The 24531-nt window shown below is 35.7% G+C and overlaps 1 protein-coding gene across 2 annotated transcripts in view; it reads right to left on the bottom strand.

Moving 5' to 3' along the window:
• LOC110113227 (probable protein arginine N-methyltransferase 6.2) overlaps positions 1 to 24531 on the bottom strand; it is a 51641-nt gene extending 27110 nt beyond the window's left edge. The window contains exons 1-8 of one of the 2 annotated variants that reach the window (XM_028692209.1): positions 24417 to 24531; positions 23279 to 24304; positions 23058 to 23174; positions 21237 to 21551; positions 17290 to 17355; positions 17085 to 17153; positions 9884 to 9919; positions 1184 to 1249 (exon numbers count right to left, since the gene is read on the bottom strand). In XM_028692209.1, coding sequence (XP_028548042.1) covers positions 1184 to 1249; positions 9884 to 9919; positions 17085 to 17153; positions 17290 to 17355; positions 21237 to 21551; positions 23058 to 23156 — 651 coding nt within the window. In that variant the 5' untranslated portion in view covers positions 23157 to 23174; positions 23279 to 24304; positions 24417 to 24531. Of the gene's footprint in view, positions 1 to 1183; positions 1250 to 9883; positions 9920 to 17084; positions 17154 to 17289; positions 17356 to 21236; positions 21552 to 23057; positions 23175 to 23278 lie in introns of both variants that reach the window. The other variant, XM_028692210.1, reaches the window with a different exon arrangement.

Below are 24531 nucleotides of genomic sequence, written 5' to 3'. Positions count from 1 at the left end.
AATTTTGAATTCTCCTCCCCTAATGAATTTCCTAATTAAGTCAAATTAAATTAGGATATTAATTATGGGGAGTTACAATCTTTTTGAAATTCAAATTCCCTCCCAATTTTCTTTAAAGAAGGGAGTTACATGATATAATTAAAATCTGAAATCTAAATTTTAGATTTTGATTAATTAATTGTGGTCCCCACCTACTTAAAATTTCCCATCTCTCTCCTATCTCATTAATAGGCCTCCTCATTAAGTCTCCATAATTACCTCCCACAATTCCCTCTTATCCAATTTAATTCTCCCCATTAAATTTGAGTTTAAATTCAAATTCATCCCGCCAATTCCACTTAATCTGAAATTTAATTTCAGATTTTCATTCTCTCTCCCCAAATTGATTGGGATTTAATTGATCTTGCCACCTAGGCAAGTAAATGGCATTTACGTTTCACATCACATCTCCTGCTATTCTCATCACATTTGATCACTTCACTTGGAGAACCCAACCTACATTTGTCTGTACTTGTGTGAGGATCAAATTGTTTTTATGGCGATTCATTCCTTACTCATTCTTTTTTTTTTCTCAAATGAGTAATTGGTTTACTTGTTTGATCGATTATTTTTCAAACCTTGGAACCAAGAATCAAAATGATTATGTTTTAGTTCGTAGAGGATTCCGTTAGATAATCCCAAAAATCATTGAAAAAATCTTCAAATGCTTTCGTGATAATATGTATAAATTGTGAAAAATTAAGCAACTCCATGATGCTAAGCGAGAATTCATCATTAAATACCAATATCACGATAGTGTGAATTTATTATAAAGTTTTCAATATGACAGATGTTCTGTTCTATCCTATTTCTTTACAGGAAAAATTGGGGAAGGCGTCGATTAGGAGAGGCATATAATTTCCCCTCAATGTTAAGCCAATGTTTTACAGCTTGTTGTTGAAGTTCAAACTCGCCAAAATTATGGAAATCAACAAATAATAGAAGAAACAAAAGCTAATCAAGAGTCAAAGATTTTCCATTAAACTTCAAATCTACATAAAGATCAACAAAAAAATTCATAATAGTACCGCAACAACCAAACTAATTGATAGAAGATGTGTGCAATGGAAGTGTTTTGAAGATACGTACTCTCAAACTTATTGCAGTTAGAAACAAGAAAACGATTTGCAAAAATCAAATTTACCTCAACTCTTTCATGAATGACAATAACCTTGTCGGACAGATTATTTGCTTTGACAACTTCACTAGCCTGGTAAAATATCCAAAACAGCCTTATGGTCAATGAAAAATGAATCCTGCAACTTGATAATCAAAGGAAAACTAAGATGATTAAAATATAAAAAGGTTGGACGAATTAGAAAAGGAGAAAAAAATATAATTATTACCGTACAAATATATAAGAACAGCAAACCAAGACAGTACAGAGGTAGTCAAATAAGAAATTAATCAAGACAGCAGCACCGGGAAAAGAGAGCAAATTAGCAGGAGGTTTAATGTAAAATAAGTCACTCAGGTTATTCCAAAAGCAATGCATCGATGGCCAATCTCATTGGAAGTTCAACATTCCACTCTCAAAAAATGGTAGAATTCATTTGGTGGGTGAGGGCTGGATGTAGAAAAGACGCTGGCAATTGCATTGACACTGGAATGAGGGTGGCAGGCTACGAGCGGATGAAGATGAGAGATAGAAATCTGCATGTATATTATTGTTGGAAGAATAAAATCAATCAATGTTTTGAGAAAAAAGTTTATTTGATTTATTTATGTGGCTTATTTTACAATTTCAATCAGTTTGTAACATGCCTACGTGATGGCTGCGAGAAAGAGCCATGTTTTCAATTTTCTAATGTTAGGTTGATTTGTATGATTAGGTGTACAATCAGGCAAATTTGGTTCATAGATAATTTCAAATTCCACAGAAGTTCGTGGATAATATCAACTAGCTTTTGATGAAAATTCATGTCTTGCTTATTTCTGCCTTCAATTGTGGGTTGCAGCTTTTGCGTTGACTAATGTGATTCCTAATGCTGCTAGCGGGCAACATTTCCTCTGCATGTTTTTGCGGATCCTCTGCTGACCCTTACTCAAATTATGTTGCAACAACTATGTCACAACTTATCCACTAACTCATTGTTATTACTCCTGTCATTCCCTTTGTCTATATTTTGCATTGGTATGCGATCAATGCAATTGTAGAAAGTTTCTTTTATAAAGTGTGCGGGTTTTGAATAATCAAAAATTGTATTTAAGATTATCTAAAATTGAATTAGGATGATATTGTGACTGTCATATCTACTAATGGAGAGATGACAAATATATAAAAAGATAGATTGAGGCATGTAATTGTATTAATTTGACTCAATATAATTTATTACTCTAGTTTCAATCTTATGAGTGCAAATTATGCGTGTGATTCCCTTGCGTGATACAAATTTTATCAGCTAATTTTATGGGAAGTCATCTCCTTGAACCATTTCCAAGTCTAAATTTCTTAACTTAGGTGAATTCTTTCCTTGACTTAATTTTTTCCAAATATCTTGTTATTGGTTTGCTAGTATTCCTGATAGTTGATACAACAAATTTGATAAAATTAGGATTCTAATTGTGGTGAATTAATTATCATTATTTTGCATACTTAAATTTCTCATTGATTTCCTTCAAATTTATTCAATCATATTGCATTTTCATTGGGTTCTAATTCTTGTATTTATTGTTTTGTGCCAAAAGAAATCAATTTCTTTTAGCATAGTAAGTGGACATGGATAAGCAAATCAAAATTAACCTTGCATAATCTACATACATTGCAGCATTTTAGTTGCAGTAAAAAACTTTAACCCAAACCATTCTACACCAAATTGGTAATAGAGAGCTTTAGGTTGTTTCATCATAATAAACAAATTGAAGTATTGAATCATTTAATGATACGAGATTAGTTTATTTGTAGGGGTGTCAATTTCGGGTCACGGGTCGGGTTCGGGTTGAACCCGAAACTGACCAGGCACTATTCGGGTTTGGGTCAACCCGACCCGTTTTTACAAACGGGTCAATTTTCCAGACCCGAACCCGACCCTCTTCGGGTTCGGGTCAACCTGACCCGACTAGCTTCGGTGTAGCTGATTCGAAGTGCAGACACGGTCACGCGGTCCGACAGCGGCCGCCGGCGGGGCAACGACAGCGGTGCAGGCGATTCGACGCGCGAATGCAGGGCAGGCTGCGCTGGCGGCGACTTAACTCGGGCAGGCGACGCGCGGCTCGATGTCTCGAATGATCGAACCTCCTTCAGACGCGATTCGACGCGCGGACGCGATCACGTGGGCAGTTGGGCCAGCAACGCGAGGTAGCGAGGAAGCCAGAGCAGGCAACGCGGGGCAACGGTCAGCCGGGCAGACGAATTTTTTGAGTCATTCCCGAGTTTCCGGGTCAACCCGAACCCAACCTGGTTTTGCAAACGGGTTGGTTTTTTGGACCCGAACCCGACCTGCTTCGGGTTCGGGTCATCCCAAATCCAAAATTTTCGGGTTGGGTTTTCAGGTCGGATCCAATATTGACAGCTCTACTTATTTGGTTTATTTTAATTCCAATCAGTTTGGAACATGCTTATAATGATAGTCTTGAGGAAGGTGCTTAATGTTTTGTAAAGTTAGGATGGTGATAGGAAATGCTTCTTGAAATAGAAGAAAACCTTAGCTAAAATTGAATTTTAGCAAGCCCAAAACAAAAAAACAAGGAAGATTTAGGTGGAATCACACAAGAGAAACTTTTTAATTGATGATAAGAAGAAGAAACAAACACAATACAATGAATTTTCAATTGGAGAGGAAAATTCGGCTCTCTCATATCTCTAGCCGCCGGCTAGAGCCCAAACACCCTAAGAACAATTTAAATTCAACAAACAACAAATACCCCTAACCTTAGGAAAATCACCTACTTAAAGAAAACAACAAATAGCAAATACCCAAACAGCCCTCCCTCAATTCCCTCCCAAATCTACCCTATTTCCTTAATTATTTCCCTCCCAAATCTGGCCTCTTCAATTGGAAAAATTTTCTAATTAATCACCTTCAAATCAACCTCCAAATCTGTCATCTTCAATTATGAAACATTTCCTATTTAATCAACCCCCAAATCCATCCTCTTCAGTTAGGAAATATTTCATAATTAATCAACTTCAGATCAGCTCCCCACCCTCTCCCTCCTCTCCCACGGCCCCTGCTCTTGCCCGTATAAATACTCCCCCAAAAAAGCGCAAATTGTTTTCAAGGTGGAATGATAGAAAATGACTAAGGAAAACCTTGCCTCTAAGGGCGAGCCACCTAGCCAGCCCTGAATCTCGAACCTCCTCCAGGCCCTACAGCTCCACCAAGTAGTCCAACCCTGCTCCTTGTATTGCCTTAACAATGGTTCCGAGTGAAATCATAGTTTTGGACAGACTAGAATCCCCTCTAATAACCACTTTTTCCCTTTAATCTTGAACTCCATCATTAGCGTTTGCCAATCAATCTTGGTCTTTTCCAACTTCTGCAACCATTTCATTTCGAGGATGACATTAGTGCTCCCTAACTCAAATGGAAGAAAGTACTCCCTCACCTGGACTCCATGTATGGTTATAACCACCCCCCTACACACTCCTTTACCTATCTCCATCTTCCCAACGCCAATCATCACCCCATAGCACCTTATGTCCACCAGTTTCACCCCCAATTTCTCTATCACCTTGTTGGAGATGAAGTTGTGGGTAGCCCTACTGTCTATCAACATCAGTACCTCCATATCTGCTATTTCTCCTCTCAATTTCATAGTGTGATTCGGAGTGAATCCCACCATTGAGTTCAAGGAGACATCTGTCATGTCTAAATGCAGCTTTTCCCCAATACCTCTCATCACATCTGAAACATAACCCTGTTGCCTGCTACTCTGCACCTTTGTTTCTATAAGGTGCTTGAAGTTGTCTCCAAGGCAAACTCCAGTGCCTTTCTCCTTCGATGCTTCCCTCTGAAATGACACCATCTAGGTTCTTAGTGTCAGGGTCGTAGAGGTACTCCTGTAAGCCCCTCCCATAATGTTGCTCTTGCTGGTCTGCTCCCTCCGACATTTTTCCTTCATCCTCTGAGGCTCCATTGTCTCACTCAAACCTCTCGCTCTCAGCACCTTGAGCTCTGCTCGTATGTCCTCCCTAAGCCCCTTCATAAAATTCCCTTCCAATCCTTCCTCGAAAATTCCTCTCAATCATCCCGACAGCAACTCATACTTCTCCCGATACTCCATGACTATCCCCTCTTGAGTTAGGGCATATAACTGTTCATGGAGGTCTCCTTCCTGAATGGCTTGAAAACACTCCGACAAACACTCATTAATTCCCCCCATGAATAGATAGGACATCGAGCCTACCTCCACTAAAACCAAGCTAAGGCTTTCTCTCCAAGCATAGCCTTGCCGCCGTGAGTTTTTCCCCTTCCAAGCCATTGATCGCAAAGTAACGCTCCACCCGATACACCCAACCTTACGCATCTTCCCATTCAAACACTGGCATATTCAAATTTCTCAATCTCACATCCATACCCCAATGGCTTCTCCTTCCATTAATTCCTCCTATGTAATGATGGTGTGAATCTCTCCCTTCTCCCTTGGCTGATTTGGACCTCATGACTCCACCCAACCATGCCCTCCTCCATTCCACCTCTACTATGCCTAGATCATCTCCCAAAGGGTTCGTCCTCCCCCTCTTTGCCATCCTTCCTTCGGAATACCCCGATACGCCCACCCAAGGAGCCTCCCGTGGAGGTCCTTGATGGAAAACACTCTCCACTTCATCATTGTCCTCTGAAATCTCCCTCCCCTTTAGTTCAACCCTCGAAACCGCCGATAAGGCGTTTGACTGCATTTCGATAAACTTCATCATGTCTTCCATATTTTCGAAGCAGCTCTCTATGGATAAGAACCTCCCTTCCATGTTCAAATATCTTTCCTCCACTCCGGCCTTGAGATTTTCAATCTCACTTTCTAACATCTCCATCTTATTTGTTGCCATTCATGGATTTAGGCTCCAAACCATGAAAAATAACAAAAATTGGCAAATATAGTCTTCAAATGACGAAAATCAACAAGGTGGGAAGAAAAATACAGCAAAAATCAACAATGAGAACTTAAATTTCATCCCAGGACAACTCTGATATCAATTTAATAGGAAACACTTCTTGAAATAGAAGAAACCCTTGGCTGAAATTGAATTTCAGCAAGCCCAAAACAACAAACAAGGAAGATCTAGGTTTTATCACACAAGAGAAACTTTTTAATTGATGATAAGAATAAGAAACAAACAAGATACAATGGATCGTCAATTGAAGAGGAAGATCCGGCCAAATCTCTAGCCGCCGGCTAGAGCCCAAATACCCTAAGAACAACCTAACTTCAGCAAACAGCACAAACCCCTAACCCTAGGAAAATAACCTACTTAAAGCAAACAATAAATAACAAATACCCAAACAGCCCCACCCCAATTCCCTCCCAAATCTACCTTATTTCCTTTCCAAATCAACTCTCAAATCAGGCCCGAAATTTGCCCTCTTCAATTAAGAAACATTTCCTAATTAATCCCCTCCAAATCAGCTCCCAAATCAAACCCCAAATCTGCCCTCTTCAATTAGGAAAGATTTTATAATTAATCAGCCCCAAATTTGCTCTTTTCAATTAAAAAATATTTCATAATTAACCACCTTCAAATCAGCCCCCCTCTCTTGCGGCTTCCGCTCCCGCTGTATTAGATGATATATATGGTTCGACATGCGATCAAACATAGCTTGGTTCATGGATAATTTTAGTTGCACATTAGTTTATGGATACAATCAGGTGGATTTTGATTGAAGTTATTGCTAGTTGTTAGTTGTAGGCTTCCATGCCTTCCTTATCCACACCTCCACTAATGGATTATAACTTATGCATGAGTTTTTGCAATTTCTATCATTTCTAACACGCGATGCTCCTTATGTGTACTAGCGTAGAACCTATGTAGAGAATTACTTGGATACTGTTGTGTCTCCTATGTCACGACTTATCTACCAAGTTGTTGATAATCCATTAAAAAAAATAAATTAAATTAAACAAAAATTTTGTTAATCCTTTACTATTGTTCCTTTCGCTTATATGATGAGGGTTTCGTATGTGATCATTGTGTAAAGGTTATGGTTGGGTTTCTTTTTTAGCTTAGGTTTGGGTTTATCAAGGCTTCAATTTTAAGCATACCTAGAATTCAAATGGGCTAATCTTACAACAAACAATCTACTAACCTAATTTCAGGGAAATTCATCTCCTAAAAAATTGCTAGCTAGTCTAAAAGGATAGAAGGAAATAATGGAAAGAGCTTATCTAAAAACTATCACTTATCTAGTTCATGTAATCCTATTATCCCATCCATCTGATCATGGTTCCACTAAGGTTTAATCACCAAAAGCTTAATCATAATTATCAATGTTTCTATCATGTTATGCATTAGCTTATAAGTAGTTGATATGACAGTGAGAACGCTTAAACACATCATTTGCACTTGCATCACGAACATCCAACTCATCAAAAGGAAATTTTAGTCAGGCTACTCACATCACCATACTTTATTAGGAAGTATCTCTGGTTTCAACAATCACGTTTGTCCCGCAATGGCTTATGTTTACTTCCCTCATTAGTTGTACTATTTTAATCTACTACACTGACACTGCAAGACCACATTCTATGATGCACCGACACTTCTCCTCAAAGAGGCGTGCAGTGTCTGACACCGTGTCCGACATGACACTCGTCCGACACTCCTCCGACACATGTCGGACATGCCGAAAATGTGTCCGATTAAAAAAATATTAAAATAAATTGGACACGCGTGTTCGACACGCGTATCTTAAATATTTTATAATTTTTTTAAAATATAATTTCTTATATTTGGCGAGATTTAAACTAAATTTCTTATTTCATATCCACAACACCAAATCAACGTCTGCATTTAATACCCATTCATCGAATATTCTCATTTTCATTGTGTCCCGTGTCCGTGTCGCCGTGTCCGTGTCTGTGCAACATAGACCACATTCGATGTAGCCAATCCTTGAAGATTCTAACTGTTACAAGTGATTCAGAATTTTGCTGATGTTTCAATAGCAGAAAAAAGTAATAAAGTTCTCCGTACAGAATATTAAACAAATACTATTTGAGTTATAGGTAGTGGCTTCATAATATGGTACATAAAAGGAAAAACAAGATGATAGGGAATTCACCAAATGATATGGTAAGGAATCAGATGGAGCCAAATGAAATGGATGACAGACATGAAAGAGTGAATATCCTGTACTACAATTAACTAAGAAGCGTGAATATAAAAGAAAGAAGTGATCACACGTAAGAATTTACCCTTAAGAAAAAATATGAATGTGGGCCAGCAACCAACTTAATTGAAGATGGATTGCTAAACAATCATGGCAGTATGGTATGGCATAGCATTTTCTAGAAAAGAAAGATAAAACAAGATTTAAGAAAAGTTTAGTCAAAAGATTAATCATGTCTCGGTAAAAGTGTGCCATAGATGTTACAGGCCCGTGACTAAAGGCATCTGTTAATTGTCCATAGGCACCTTCAAAGAAAACACAACCCTTCATATTATTTCAAGCATCCATGAATCAAGGCGGTTGATCAAAGATACAGATAATCACTAAATTTACTAATAAAAATGACATGCAAAAGATCTTGTCTAAAAAAGAATAAATCAGTATCCACTCAACTGCAACCAGTGGTCACTGTTTATTATTGTAAAGGAACGAAAACTTATTTCGTAACTTAGCTTAGGTTTCGACCCCAATGCCTAATTCATCCAAATGGTATACTAATTATTGTCTTTTACTTAGCTGGGTAGATTCACTTAGACGAGCAAATCAATCTTTACATCCTCAAATAAGGATTAATATTTTAAAAAAAAGGACTAATCAATTATAACATTTTTGGGATCAATGCTTAAAAACAAAACATTGCCCAAGGCCAGAGGCTTTGCGCTCATTAGTTTAACTTGAATTAAAGTAAATCATCAAATAATAAAATTTTAATACATTATAAATATATTTCCCATAAATTTAAATGAAAGAATGAATGAACAGATTATTTTCTTTTAATCCCTTGAGAGTTAAATTCAATCAAATTGATTTCTCACATACAAATCCTTAGAAACATTGATGGTTTAGAAATATTGAAGCTTTAAACCCAACCGCCTTCTTCTCCGACACATTATTTCATCACAAATATATACTCACTTGACTCCATTATTCTTCATTTGACTCATTGCTTATCTTGTTTTATTTTGACCTCTCATTTTATTTAACTTTATATGATTGTGTCAATTACATTTTAGAGAAAGAATATCAATCATATGGTTAAGGCAATAGATTCAGAGAACTTTTATCTTATATTTGATTTTTTAATCATATCTTTATTTATGAAATATTAAAACAAAAAAATACAAAGGGTTTATGCCCCCTTAAGCCTTTTAAAACATTGTTTGAAATCAATCAGTTCTCATACCAGACAAAATATTTTATGCATATCATTCAAGGATTGAATTATACTAATTAAATTACACAAGATTACCTAATCCTTAGGATTAAGTAATCCTCGCTGAAGAGCATTTAAAGAAAAAATTTACAGCAAGAGATTTCAATTGTTAACATAGATAAACCGAAAAGCTTGAACTATACATAATTAGTATCTTAATGAACTAGAAGCAAGAAATAATGATGGAAATATAAAGAAAAAAAGTGATAAAACAATATTATGATAGATGCACATACAATCACATAAAACAGAAGTTGTTCATATACTATAAAAGGCATATTCAAATTGAGGCAAGCCATTCTACCTGCACGGCAATATCACTTGCTTCTATCGCATAAACCTGAGAATGTGAGAAGGGGTTCAGAAGTAAGGATGTGGAACTGCCAGGCGAGGTAAAGAAATGGACGAAGTTGCGCCATCCTAAAATCATAATGACTATGAATATTATTAATAAAAAAAAAGCTTTGCAATAATAATGAAATGTTGTGCCACCCGTAAAACATTCTTCAGAGTAATTCTTCAGAGGAGTAAGTCACATAAATACTCCCAAAAAGCGGCTAAGGAATGCATATCAACCAAACAGGTATCAATTACTAATTAAACAGAGAACTGGCTGAGCTTGAATGCTGTAAAAAGGAGATTACATGGAATATGACACTGAAATGATGGATCATGGGAAAGAGAAATTCAGCTGCAAATTAGCTCAAGTGTTTTATTTTATGCCAAATATCGATAGTATTAAGGATAGTAATGATGCTTCGGTGACACATGCTAAATATGTTCAGCTAACCAGCATTGCTTTTAATTAAGGAGAGAAACTAGCAAAGGATATAAAACAAGTAACAGTGAAGGATAGCGAAAAGTGGCCTTTCAAATTGGCGAATATGGTTGAAAATGTTATTCCGAAATGCATGTTGCTCAAATTGCACAAAAACAAGGATAGAGTTGCAAGCAAATTCAAATCATGCAAAAAACTCGAGACACGTCAATGTATTTAGACGTCAATGTAGTTAGAACTAGCCCAACAAACAGAGAAGAGAAAGTGCAACATGCATAAGACTCTCAAGACCAATATTCTAAAGAGAGAGAATAACTTCCCAAAAAATGGTTTAACTATGAATTACATGATTTCGGTATCCATGATGCATCCTATTAAAAAGTTAAAGTTCCAGGTAAACGATATGGTCCATTTATCATGTAATGAAACAAATCATCTAGCTTTAATATATTCTTGCTTAAACCAAAAGAATTTTTTAATGCATATTTGATCAACACTAATCATTTTCTTGAAGAAAGGTGAAACGATCATAACAACAACAACATCAAGCCTTTATCCCACTGTGGCTGGCTTAAAGGTGAGACAAAGCAAAAAACTTTATAGTGCACCAACATATAGTGTTGTTTAAATACCGTGTATACAAATGCTTTGCATAAATATTTGTTTGCTGCTACATGTCTTAGTTTGAAACAAAATTTAGCAATAAAATAAGGTAAAAAGTTAAAAAAATGGAAATAAATAAAATACCTCAAACTAAAGAAAAAGAAAGAAAACAATATGATTATAATATATAATAATACCATACCAAAAGTTTTACTAACGAGTAACGACAATCTTAAGTTTTTAAGCATTTAATCTACTAAGCATGGACTAGTGTCAAAAATAAAATATGTAATCAAAATACCTAATGTCCATAATAAAAAAGTATCACCTAATAAAGTATAATATCATACTATCAAATAAGGAACTTAACAGATCAACAAAGGAAAAAACTAACTTTAGTTCAATTATAAAAACTTTTAAATATTTCATCAAATGTATTAAATTATAAACAATACAACAACATTAATCATTAGATCTAATTTTATCAATATCAATATTATACTTTTTACACAAAATCCAAAAAACTCAAAACATAGCATATAATCTTCAAAATAACCACATAAAATATGAGCAAACTAATGTATCTTTAATTAGAACCAACATAGTCACAATCAATCACCATTACCACTAAACTAATTTCCTCTTCAAAACCACATTTTCCATCATCAATAAAAAAGATAGATTGCAAAGTTAGATCATTGAGAAAAAACACAATTCAAGGTGTGCTTTGGCTGTTTTGGTTAAAATTTAGATAAAATAAAAGCAAATCAAGCGTTATGTTCAATGTACCGTGCATAGCAGGTGTGTCGAAGGCATGTCATTTTTAGGTGCATATCCATGTTGGATCTTGTTAAAACCGGGAAATCGAGAGGGAAAAGCTTGCTTTATTCATTACTATCTTCCCTATTTATAGATCTATACAAGATATCTAAATGAGGAAATACTAGATTACATAAAATTTCTAATAAAATCTTTCCTAAATTCGTTCCTCCATTATGGCGTGATCCATGAGAGCATCCCACGGATTGATCTTTGTGTCTGTTGGATCCTTGCACTGGGAACGGCTGGATTTCAACACTCCCTCTCAAACTGGAAAATATGGATCTGTCATTCCCAGCTTGTCAATCATTCTGAGAAAGGCAGAACTGTCTAATCCTTTGGTAAGTATATCTGCAAGTTGATCCCTTGATGATACATGGTTGACAATTACTAGATCACTGTCTAGTTTTTCTTTAATGAAATGTTTGTCCACTTATAAGTGCTTGGTCCAGTCATGCTGGACTGGATTGTGGGCTATGCTGATTGCTGATTTGTTGTCACAATGTAGCTTCATGGGCTCATCCCACTTAACCTTTAAGTCTTCTAGGATTATTTTGATCCATAGTAGCTCACATATTCCCAAGGCAATAGCTCAATATTTTGCTTCTGCACTGGATCTTGCCACCACATTCTGTTTCTTGCTTCTCCATGTAACTAAGTTACCTCCAAAGAATGTGCAGTATCCAGATGTAGATCTTTTGTCAACAGGTGATCCTGCATAGTCAGCATCCGTGTACACTTCTAGGGTTATTCTGCGATATCTCTTAAAGAGAATCCCTTTTCCTGGGTTTCCTTTAAGGTAGTGCAATATCCTGTCAACCGCTTGCATATGGACTTGCTTTGGATTCTGCATAAACTGACTGACCATGCTTACAGCAAATGCTATAGCTATATTTGGTCTAGTGTGGGAAAGATAGATTAATTTCCCTACAAGTCTCTGGTAGGCTCCTTTATCCACATCTGGATCTTCTCTAGCTTCCCCCATTTTAAGATTAGGTTCTACTGATGTTGGTGCTGGCTTACAGGCTAGTTTCCCTATTTCTTTCAGACGATCTTTAATGTACTTTTGTTGTGAGATGAAGATTCCCTTGCTTGAGTGAGCTAGCTCGATTCCAAGAAAGTATTTTAGTTTACCAAGTTCTTTGATGTCAAATTTCTTGGTAAGACTTTTCCTTAGACTATCTTTCTTCTTTCCATTATTTCCAGTCAAAATAATATCATCCACATACACTAGCAATATTATGACTCCCCCTGAGTCTGAATGTTTAAAGAATAGTGTATGATCCCCTTGGCTTTGTTTATATCCATTAAGGAGCATAAACTTAGAGAACCTTCCAAACCAAGCACTTGGTGATTGTTTGGGCCCATATATGGCCTTTTTTAATTTGCACACCTCGTTACCACCAGAATTTAAGGAATTTACCTTAAATCCTGGTGGTATTTCCATAAATATTTCTTCTTCCAAATCCCCATGTAGGAATGCATTTTTTACATCCAATTATTTAAGATGCCAATTGTACTTAGCTGCTATTGAGAGTAGAATTCTGACAGTGTTCATTTTGACTACTGGTGCAAAAGTTTCCTGGTAGTCAATGCCATATGCCTGAGTGTAACCTTTCGCCACTAGCCTTGCTTTGTATCTTTCCAGTGTGCCATCAGATTTGTATTTTACAGAGAACACCCATTTGTAGCCAACCGATTTTTTTCCTGTTGGTAGATTGATGATCTCCCATGTCTTGTTCTTCTCTAGAGCCTGTATTTCATCCTTCATGACATTTTTCCAATTTACATCAGATAGTGCCTCAGAAATATCTTTAGGAATATGAATATCATCAAGTATAACCAGGAAGTTTTTGTGTGTGGAGGAAAAATTATTGAAGGATATAGAGTTGATTATAAGGTATAAAGGGAAGTGGAGAGTTTGCCTTATTTTTAGGAGATGGCTGAGATTCTTGGATCTGCTTCGGAGCTTAGGTTGAACTTGTACGCCTGGAATATACCTTCCCAAATCTAAGGATAGTTTTATCTTCAGCTTCCCTAGTTTGAGTTTCAGGAGGATTGGTTTGATGTGGTAGAGGAAGGTTAAGAGGTGCAAGCAAACTTTCATCTTCTTCCTTTGTTTCAGTCTCCCCCTGAAGATGAGGTTTGGTAAAGTAGGAGTTTTGTTCATCAAAGGTGAAATCAATGGATACAAGTATTTCTTTATAGGGGGGTGATAGCATTTGTACCCTTTTTGGGTGGCAGAGTATCCAATGACCAATGAAGATACATTTGAGTGCCATTGGATCTAGTTTTCCTCTGTTATGGCTGTGGATATGGACATAGGCAATGCACCTACAGATTCTGGGTGTGAGGTTATTATGGATTTGAAACTCGGGATAAAAGGAGGACAAAATATCCATTGGAGCTTTCATTCCCAAGGTTTTTGACGGTAGTCGATTTATGAGGTAGGTGGCAGTTAGGAGAGCTTCTCCCCAGTAGGATTTGGGTATATTATGGTGGAGTAGGAAGGCACGAGTAGAGGCTAGGAGGTGACCATTTTTCCTTTCTGCAATCCCATTTTATTGTGGGGTGTGAACGCAGGAGGACTCGTGGATGATACCTTCACTCTGAAAGTAAGAGTGTAGGGTTTGATTGAAGTAGTCTTTAGCATTATCCGAATGAAATCTCTTTATTTTGACTCCGAATTGATTTTGGATCATGGTGTGAAAAATGGGAAGAATGGTGCTAACGTCTGATTTATTTTTGAGGAGACAGATGATCCTAGAAACCCAAGTGCAATTATCAATGAAAGATACAAACCAACCACCCCGGAGATGTTGGGAGTTTTTGAGGGTCCCCATATGTCACTATGAATGAGATAGAAAGGAGTATTGCATCTTTCATTCTTGTTTGGAAAGGAGGTTCTTTTATGTTTGACTAATTCACAGGTTTCACAATGAAATTTTTCATTTTCTAATTTAGGGAAAAGTTTTGGATAAATGTGTTTCAAGATTTCTATTGATGGATGTCCTAATCTGAAGTGATTAAGCCAAATGGTAGATTTCTTGTCAACTAGAGATAACATAGAGTAGCTAGATTTGTTTGGCTCTTCGAGGTAGTACAACCCATATCTCTCTTTAGCAAGTCCAATCGTCTTTCCCGATTCCTGATCTTGAAATAGGCAAAAAGAAGGGTTAAATAAAACTAGGCAATTATGATCCCTGGTAAATTTTTGTATGGATATAAGATTTGTGGATAATTGAGGAACATAAATCACATTTTTTAGAGTGAAGGGGATAAGGGTATGTCTCCTTGGCCTTCTACTTTGACAAAAGAACCATCAGCAGTGATGATTTTCTTGTTTATTGAGCAAGGATCATAATTGATGAAATGGGTAGTGGAGTTTGTCATGTGATCTGTGGCTCCTGAGTCAATAATCCATATTCCTTAAGAATAATTTCTAGAGATACTTAATCCGGTGAATATGGGAAATATACCTGAAAGTGCAAGAGAGGGAGATGCAGGAGATTGAGGTTTTTCAAGGGATACCAGGAGTTGTCTGAGCCTTTCAATGCCTTCTTTATTGAAGCTTTGGGTTGAGTTTTCTTCAATCATTGTTATCTCACAAGACTATCAGCAATGAAGGCTGATAATATCAACAATAACGGCTATTTCAGAAAATAAAGGCTGATTATATCAGCAATAAAGACTGACTGATTAGGTAATATCAGCAATAAAGGCTGAAAACCTTGTTAAAACAAAAGGAATTGATTTCCTCTCGGTTTAATGAGCTGAGCTTTAAGAGGCTCGAGTACGAGCCCTCCCCTGTTTAATTGACTGAACCCAGTCTTAAGAGGCACGCACGAAGGGACTCAAGCGGGAGCAGCTCGAGCTCGCAGCCTCGCTCCTTCGTGTCTGTTCGACTAGGCTCCTTCGATGATCGTGCCTAGCAAAATCGGAACAGGCGGAACCGAGGCTTCCGTCTGTGGCAAGTGTGTGCGAGCGTCCCGTGCCCGAGCGAAAGTCTTCTCCGTGTGGAAGTCTCGTGTCCGAGCGTCTGTGGCAAGAAGGCGAACTAGGACTACCTCTGGAGCGAGCGTGTCTAAGCATCCCGTGCCCGAGCGGAAGTCTTCTCTGTGCGGCTTCTTCCGAAGTTCCTCCTAAGCGTGCTCAAGCATGTCTTCGGTTGGTTTCGTCCAGCAGAAGTTCCTCGGAGGCCCGCTCGGTTGTTCCGTCCTGTAGGGACGACTTCGTCTGCCGCTACTTCGCCTTTCGTCAGCACAACTCCGTCTCACAGCTGTGAGGCTTCGTCTTTTGTCAAGAAGGCTCTGATACCATGTTAAAACAAGGAAATCGAGAGGGAAAAGCTTGCTTTATTCATTACCATCTTCCCTATTTATAGATCTATACAAGATATCTAAATGAGGAATTAATAGATTACATAAAATTTCTAATAAAATCTTTCCTAAATTCGTTCCTCCATTATGGTGTGATCCATGAGAGCATCCCAAGGATTGATCTTTGTGTCCGTCAGATCCTTGCACTGGGAACGGCTGGATTTCAACAGATCTAACAGTGACATGAAAGAAATTTAGGAATGCTAATGCTTCATATCATCTAATTAATGTGTTTGAGAATGTCAGAATTTTCACTAGTAAAAATTGATTAAATTTGAAGAGAGAAATGGCTTTTTTTTTTCCTTTTGGCTAAATGTGGCCTATTAGGTGGGTTGGGTGGTGTCACAAACTATGGTAGCATAGAGAATGGCAGCAAGTTGAAATTTCAAAATAGGAAAAACATGAATTGAAAAACTAGAGTGCAAAGGGTCTAGCTCCATATCTCCTACAGCAGGATCTGGCTCAAGAACAAGAATACTTCTTACCTGAACTTTAAGCTATCAAACAATAACTTCTTAAATGATAGAGTTTTTTTTCCTAATTCCTAAAAAAGAAAGATTCCATATAGAAGGCAATAGCACGTACACTTATTTAAGCCACATTTTGCTAAAACATTCCTGGGTAATATTTGCATACCTTAAAAAGTTATATGTTAAAAAAAGAGCAAAAGGATCTTTAGGTAAGTTTACAGCATCTAAAGAAGACAAATATTAGTGTTGCTTAGGAAATGCAAGTCATATCCTTCTTAAGTTGAGCAAATACAAAATTATGATACTATCAAACAGCATTGTGATGAAGGTAGCTTCAACAATTAAATATAAAGGGCATGTCATAGATTATTGATGTAAAATTCATAAATGATTTGTTATTGAATCAGAAAAAAAGGAATATAAATTTCATTGATGAATAATTATGGCCGATATTACCCTTCTAGCACCAGCAAGAGCACAGAATATAGAAAGAATGCCTGTCCCACAGCCTACATCCATTACAACCTACAAATACACGCACAAAGTTTAAAATTATGGATTGACATGACAATAGCAAAAAAAAACCAACCTAAAGTATTCAACCCAAATTTCCAATTTGCAGCATAAAATTGCAAATGAAAACCCAAAGAAAATTTCTTACTTTCCCTGAAATTAAATTTTGATGTCGCATGATGGCATTCCTGTAAGTTTCCGTCCTAACATGATCCTAAACAGTAATAACAAGTTTAGTAAGTAGCAATTAATTGTACATCATTAAAAAGCAAAATTCAGCAACAAAGACTGAACTAAGTCTGACATAGATAAAATCATGACCAAGACAATAACAACAACAAAAACAACAACAACAACAACAACAACAAGCCTTTATCCCACTATATGGGGTCGGCTACATGAATCTTTTTTCTCCATTGTATCTTGTTAAGAGTCAAATTCTCATCTAAATCTAATAAAGAAATGTCATTTCTAATATTTTTTAACCAAGTCTTTTTAGGTCTACCTGATGTAGAATGGTGGGGGTGGGGGAAAATAAAAATAAAAAAATATGAAATTCAATTTCAGATTTCCCTTAATTAAGGGATTTGAATTTGAAATTCAAATAAGATGGAGGGAAGGATAAGAAGTGGTTAATTATTCCCCTAATTGGATTCCTTAACAAGGAAGGAAATAATTAAAGTAGGGGAGAGAGAGGGATCGGCCAAGTGAGAGGGAAGGAGGAGGTGTCTAGGTTTAATGAATGTGAATCAAGCATTAATTGGAATTGAGAATTAAATCTGAAACTAATTTAGATTGGGAGTAATTGGAGGGGTTTCCTAAAGTAGAACTTATTAAATAGGAAAGTTTTTGAAATTCAAAATTTATTTAAATTCAAATTGAATAACTTTCCAAATTAACAAATAGCTAATTTAGGAAAGTCTCTCAATTCAATTAAGATTGAAATTTGAATTTGAAATCTGTCCAAATTGAAATACACCACATATGGAAAGGGATTAATTTGGGATTTGAAGATTTGTAGGCAAAGAGAGGCACTATGGTCGGCGGTCAAGTGAGGGCTAGGGTTTGATAGTGGCGGCTAGGAGGAAAGGAAAGGTTTTGGGAGGTTTTGGGAGGGAAGAAAGGATCCTTGAGGCCGATGGTTGTGGGACTTATGGCCGGTGGGTGGAGGAGAAAGAAGGGGTGATGGTGTTCGGTTTAGAGAGTGGAGGGAGGGAAGAGGGAAGCTTGGTTGGCGGCTATGGAGGGGTATGGTCGGCGGTCAAGGAAGAAGGATAAAAGGAGTTTAGGGAAAGAAAGATAAAACCATGAGCCCGAATGCTTCTTGCGGCTGACGGGTTATATGTTGCCCCTTCATCAAGGGACTTCGAGCCACGAGCTCGGACCCATCCTGGGCTGGTGGATACTACGATTCCCTCCCATATGAATCTCACTAAAGTCCTCCAAAGAAACAAGAGTGCAAAACAATTTTTTTATTAATAATCCAACATTCTCTAATACAAGAGTAAGGGCCTCTATATATAGGCTTTAGAAAACTAAAAGACAACTTTGTCCCTTGGGCTTACATAAGACAAGACCCTTAAGTAAGGGTAAAAATGAAAAATGCATAATTAAATAAAAATACAATAAATAAATTAAGATAAAAAATGGAGGGATCTCGGCCGTCGATCTTCATCTCTTCCTTTGATTAACGTCCACCGTCGGATGTCCGCATCACTACCTCTACCTATCTTAACATAAGTTAAATCTAATGCATCTATTTTAGTATTTTCCCAACCGGGTCATCGGGAGGCCGCCATTTTATATGACCAAATCATCTAAGGCGGCTCTCTCTAATCTTATCTTCCATTGGAGCTGCTCTAACTTTTTCACGTATATGCTCATTTCATATCATGTCTCTAAGAATAAAGCCAGTCGTCCACTTGAGCATCCTCATCTCTACAACACTTTTATTATGCTTCTCTTTTAATGGCCAAAGTTCTGCACCATAAAGCATTGCATGTCTCACTACCATTTTATAGAATTTTACCTTAAATTTGAGAGGGACTTTTATATTACACAACAAGCTGGTGCCTTCCTCCACTTCAACCATCAAACTTGAATTCTACTAATAATATCCCCATCTATTTCACCATCACTCTAAACAATAAACCCAAGGTATATAAAACGTGTACTCTTATTAATGACTTAATTGCCCAAAATCACAATCCCTGCTAGATCTATTATTACTAAAATTGCACTCCATATATTCAATTTTAGATCTACTCAAACAAAAGCCTTTAGACTCTAAGGTTGACCTCCATAATTCAAGTTTACCTTCAACTCCCTCTATAGAGTTAACAACAAGAAGAATATCATCAACAAAAAACATACACCAATGTAGAAACTCTTGCAAATGTCTAATGAGAGCATCCATGACTAAAACAAAAAGATATGGGCTTAAGGCTGATCCCTGATGCAATCCGACTTAAATAGGAAAAAACTTGGTCAAACCACCTTGTGTTTGAACACAAGTAACAACTCCTGCATACATATCCTTAATGATTTAAATATAAGCATTATTAAACCTTTTCTTATATAGAACTCTCAATAGTATCTTTCTAAACTAAATCCTTACTACTCATATCTCTTTGTTTAGCTAACTTACACATATATTTTTTGCCCTCATTAGTATCCAATTCATTATATAAATAATTAAAAGCTAAAATCTTTGCAATATAATTACTATTAATATAAAAAGTTGCAGATATATACCCATAACTCCCATTCACTATACTCCACAAATTACAAGCTTATTGCATGAATAAGGTAGGAGATACATAATACTTGGAGTTTGCATCATGCTATTGGTGGCTTTGTTTTGCAGTGTTGGGGATTTTGATTTATATAAGTTATTGTTTACTAATGCAGTGGACCCAGGTTGGGCCACCAAATTTCATTCCCTTATGTGTTATTGAATTAAAACATTTGGTTGGGATCTAGTAATTATAGGCAAAGAGTGTGGCTCCAATGGTTGAAAATGAATCTAGAGTAGTAGACTCCCAACTTTGCTCCCCAGGTCAAGTGTTTATATATTGCATGAGTTGTCAAAAAGCTTAGGCTTGTAGTGATGCCTAATATGGAGGCTCGCATATAAGAAAGAGTATAATAATATATGCTAGGGTAAGTTAAATATACTTGGAACTGCAACTTATAAAATATGGCATAAGGAGTTCAATTCATTATACACTAATGCGGGTTTGAATCAAGTGCTAAGTCATTAAGCCTAAATTAATTAGAACAACATTACTATATCAAACTCCAATTTACACTTGGCATTTTACATTTTCCTTATTTCCAGCATTCACAGAATGAACATACCAATAACTTTAATGCACATTGCCATGCAATCACCTTGACAATAAAGCATATTAAAGACAAACTTGAACTCGAGCATACATTTAACCAATCTCTACATAAAAAAAGCTATTAAACCAAAAAAAGATCATAATGCGTAAAAGCATGTCTCCAGCACCATATAAATCCTTTAATCTATGTCAAAGTATAAAGGAACAACTTCAAAACTTCTAACATTTGCAAAATTTTGTCTAGTTTGGATACATCGTTGCATAAAAATTTCAAGATGATATTTAAGACCTAATATGTTTACATCAAGAAGTTGACCAAATTTCTCACAATCTAAATCTACGGCTGCCTAATGGCCAAGAAAATTAAAATAAACTAAAATCTAAACAATTTTAATCATCATTAATTAATTAAAAAAAAACATTGCATTGCTCAAATGAGATGAAATTTAACCAATTGCATTCAATTTGATTGATAGCATTCTTATCCAAACAACACTACCATTTAGACAACATTAAGCCAAACAATAACTTCACCAAAGGTAAGGATAGGACACAAAAACAAAGTCTTCTCCTGCATATTACAATCAACTTAAAAGCTTAGACACTTTATCCATACTATAAATGATTATAAAATCTCACTTTAAACCGCATTTTATTATTCCCTTTCGCAAAGATCATCACCTAATGGCAACATTAAAGAAAAAAATTGCGTGTGGGGTAGGGGTGGAGGGAGAAAGTGAGAGAACACCTTTATCATTTCCTCATGGATGCCGATTTGGGAATAGGATTGGAAATATGCGTCATCGAGCTCTTCCCACTTGGTAGAAGATGCCCACTCGGTTGGCGACTGGCGCACTTGAGATGAGGAAGAGTACGAAGAAATGTTATCATACGAAATCTGAAAGGAGCCGCGGCGACTGCCAGCGCCCCTCCTCCGCCGATACCGCGGCGACCTTTCCGGTCCCTGCGGTGCGTAGCCATTGCCAAGGTAGCCTGGGAAACCCGGATGCATCGCAGGTACAAGGAAGGACGACGAGATGGATCGTCTTCTACCGCAGGAAACCTTCAAGAAAAGGACAACGAGGGTTTTTGGGTTTTTACAAAGCGTATAGAGCGGGCGCGGGTTTTGGTGCGAATGCATGCGTAATATTTTGAATACATTTAATAAGAAGCCATAAGATGGAACATTATGATAATAAATATGAAAATATAAATATTTTGATAAATTTATTATTGCATAGATATTATATTTTTTAAAATAAATCATTGCACTTATAAATTTTTTATTAATTAATGTAATCAAACTATTTGGAATATAAAAATTCTTTTTAAATTTAATAAATTAATATGCATTTAATATTATTTAAAATGAGTTATTTCTCTATTGAATAAACATAATATATAATTTAACTTAAATAATATTTATTTTGAAAAAAAATATTAATTTTCTTTAATTAGTGCATAATTTTTCACTAATTATTTATAAATAATATTTACTATGTAAGAAATGATGAGCTAATTTCACATTTCATTATAGTATACAATTTAGATTTGTTGAAAATATATCAATTATTAAGATGGGTAAGAGAATATAACATTTTCCTAAGATTTTATTTAAGATGATTTTTTTATTAAGAAGTAATAATAAAGCAGTTCTAAATGAAGCTTAAGACTTCATTTAGTACGAAGAAGCTAAAAGAGAAGAAATGAAAAAAAAAAATGAAAATAATAAATGGAATTGAAATGAAAATTATCTTCACTCACTGATTTGGCTGAGATTAATTTGATGACAAAGGAGAGTAATCTATCAATTTGATGCACACCATAGGGTATGGATCCCAAACAACACATGAGGAGATAGTTTGGGATTATGACTAGCACTTTTTATTATTGATTAAATTCGATTAGTATAAGTTAAAATTACTATTGCTAAATAATTCAATTTAATGTAGCAAAAATATAATAGTCATTAATTATAAATATTAACAAATAATTAAATATTGTTACGTTTACTTAAGTTAATAGACTTATATATTAAATGTTACTTTAAATTAATATAATGGAAATTTAAATACTAAAACTATCAAAGAGAAGATAATTTTTTACCACAACTGTCTATGGGAGAATCTGATGGAACAACCAAAAAATTTAAAAATGAAAGCAATTTAGTATTATGCACACTTCAATTTAAGCAGAAAATCATAAAGAGAAACATGAACACATTTAAAATTTTTTGATCAACCCAATTTCTTACTAATTACAATTTAAACATTAAGCCAAACAATCAAGATGAAATAATTAGGTAAATAATATTGCTTTTCAGCTAAATTCCTCCAACTAAAACAGCCAAAAGAAAAGTACTTCCAAAAGGAGAGTAAAAGGGCAAGAAGGCGAGAACAAGAATAAGAAGAATAAAATGTAGCAAAATTGAGGAAAAAAGAACAACAGAGAAGCTTTGCCTTGCCAAATAGCACATAAAAACCCAAAGGGCTACATCCAAAAAAAAGAAAAAGAAAAAAAAGAAGAAGAATTAGGCAACAATAAGAAGAAGAATAATAAGATAACTCACATGATAGTGGGGATCAGGAAATAAGTCAAATGACATAGTAGCTACATATAATCCCCAATGTAATAATATATGATAGGTGGTCGTCTCCACTGAAAACATATAGAAAATCCATGGTAGCTGTGTATGCAAACAAGGGAATCAAAATCATGAAAAAGGAAAATCTTTTAAAAAAATATCTTAGATACATATTCTTTGGCAGAAAGACGTATTGAGAAAAATACCTGCTTGCACAAGAATATCAGCCATATCCCGTTTAATATCGTTCAGTATCATATCCTTTTACATCTTACAAGTTTCCATTATTGCCATGAACGCCACCAGCAGATTGTCCCAACTCAAAGGTTAAAATGCCAATCAAAGCCCCATCATGCAGACATATTTCAAACAACCAAATGAACCATATAAAGAATCCTTTATAAGAATTATATTGTTAATATCATCAGCTGACATTTAAATACAAATTAAAATCATATGAAGAAGAAGAAGAATTAGGCAACAATAAGAAGAAGAATAATAAGATAACTCACATGATAGTGGGAATCAGGAAATAAGTCAAGTGTCAAAGCTTCCTACTAATAGCTACATATAATCCCCAAGGTAATTGCAGCTGCAGTTGCCTGAAAAGTTCAAGACCATCCAAAAATGCAGCTACAGTTGCCTGAGGCATTCCAGACCACTCAATGATGCCACACCATTACCATATGAAAGATAAAGATCTTACAATTTAAATTGGGATTTATATATATTACACTTACATGATGGACCAACTTTTAAAAAAATTTATATAATTAAGGGACAAAAAAGGAGCAAAGTGATCCTCTGAGAAAAAAATGACCACATATAAATATATATATCTCTATCATAGGTCTTCTCCACTAAAAACATATAGAAAATCCATGGTAGCTATATGCAAACAAGGGAATCAAAATTATGAAAAAGTAAAATCATAAAAAAATATCTTAGATAAATTTTCTTTAGCAGAAAGATGAATTGGGAAAATACCTGCCTGCACAAGAATATCAGCCATATCCCATTTAATATCGTTTAGTATCATATCCTTTTATGATCAAATTTTTGGAGCCCACAATTAGTAAAGAAATTATGATGAAATTCAATTACTAAGAGTTTTGTTTGTCACACATTACTGGTGGAGGTAAATTTTAGCAAGATTTTGGATCTGATCACTTAATAAAAGAATAGATTAGAATAGATATACAAGGATATAGACACCGTTGTCTTTTAGGATCCTGAGATTAAAAAAGAGAGGGACAGTTACTACGAAAATAATAATATGTTTCCGTATACATGGAATACAAAAGGAGTTAAAAATCTAAGTATAACATAGTATAATCATTTCACCTGCCAACCTCCTCCAACATCTTCAATGTATTATGATGTGCATTCTGGCCACACTATATGCATACAAGACCATGAATGCAAATAAGTAATAAGGTTGAATACTAAAAATAAGAAA

Source organism: Dendrobium catenatum, unplaced genomic scaffold, assembly GCF_001605985.2.
Source record: "Dendrobium catenatum unplaced genomic scaffold, ASM160598v2 original_scaffold_144855, whole genome shotgun sequence".
Classification (NCBI taxonomy): domain Eukaryota; kingdom Viridiplantae; phylum Streptophyta; class Magnoliopsida; order Asparagales; family Orchidaceae; genus Dendrobium; species Dendrobium catenatum.
This window is presented reverse-complemented; position numbering and strand designations above follow the sequence as displayed.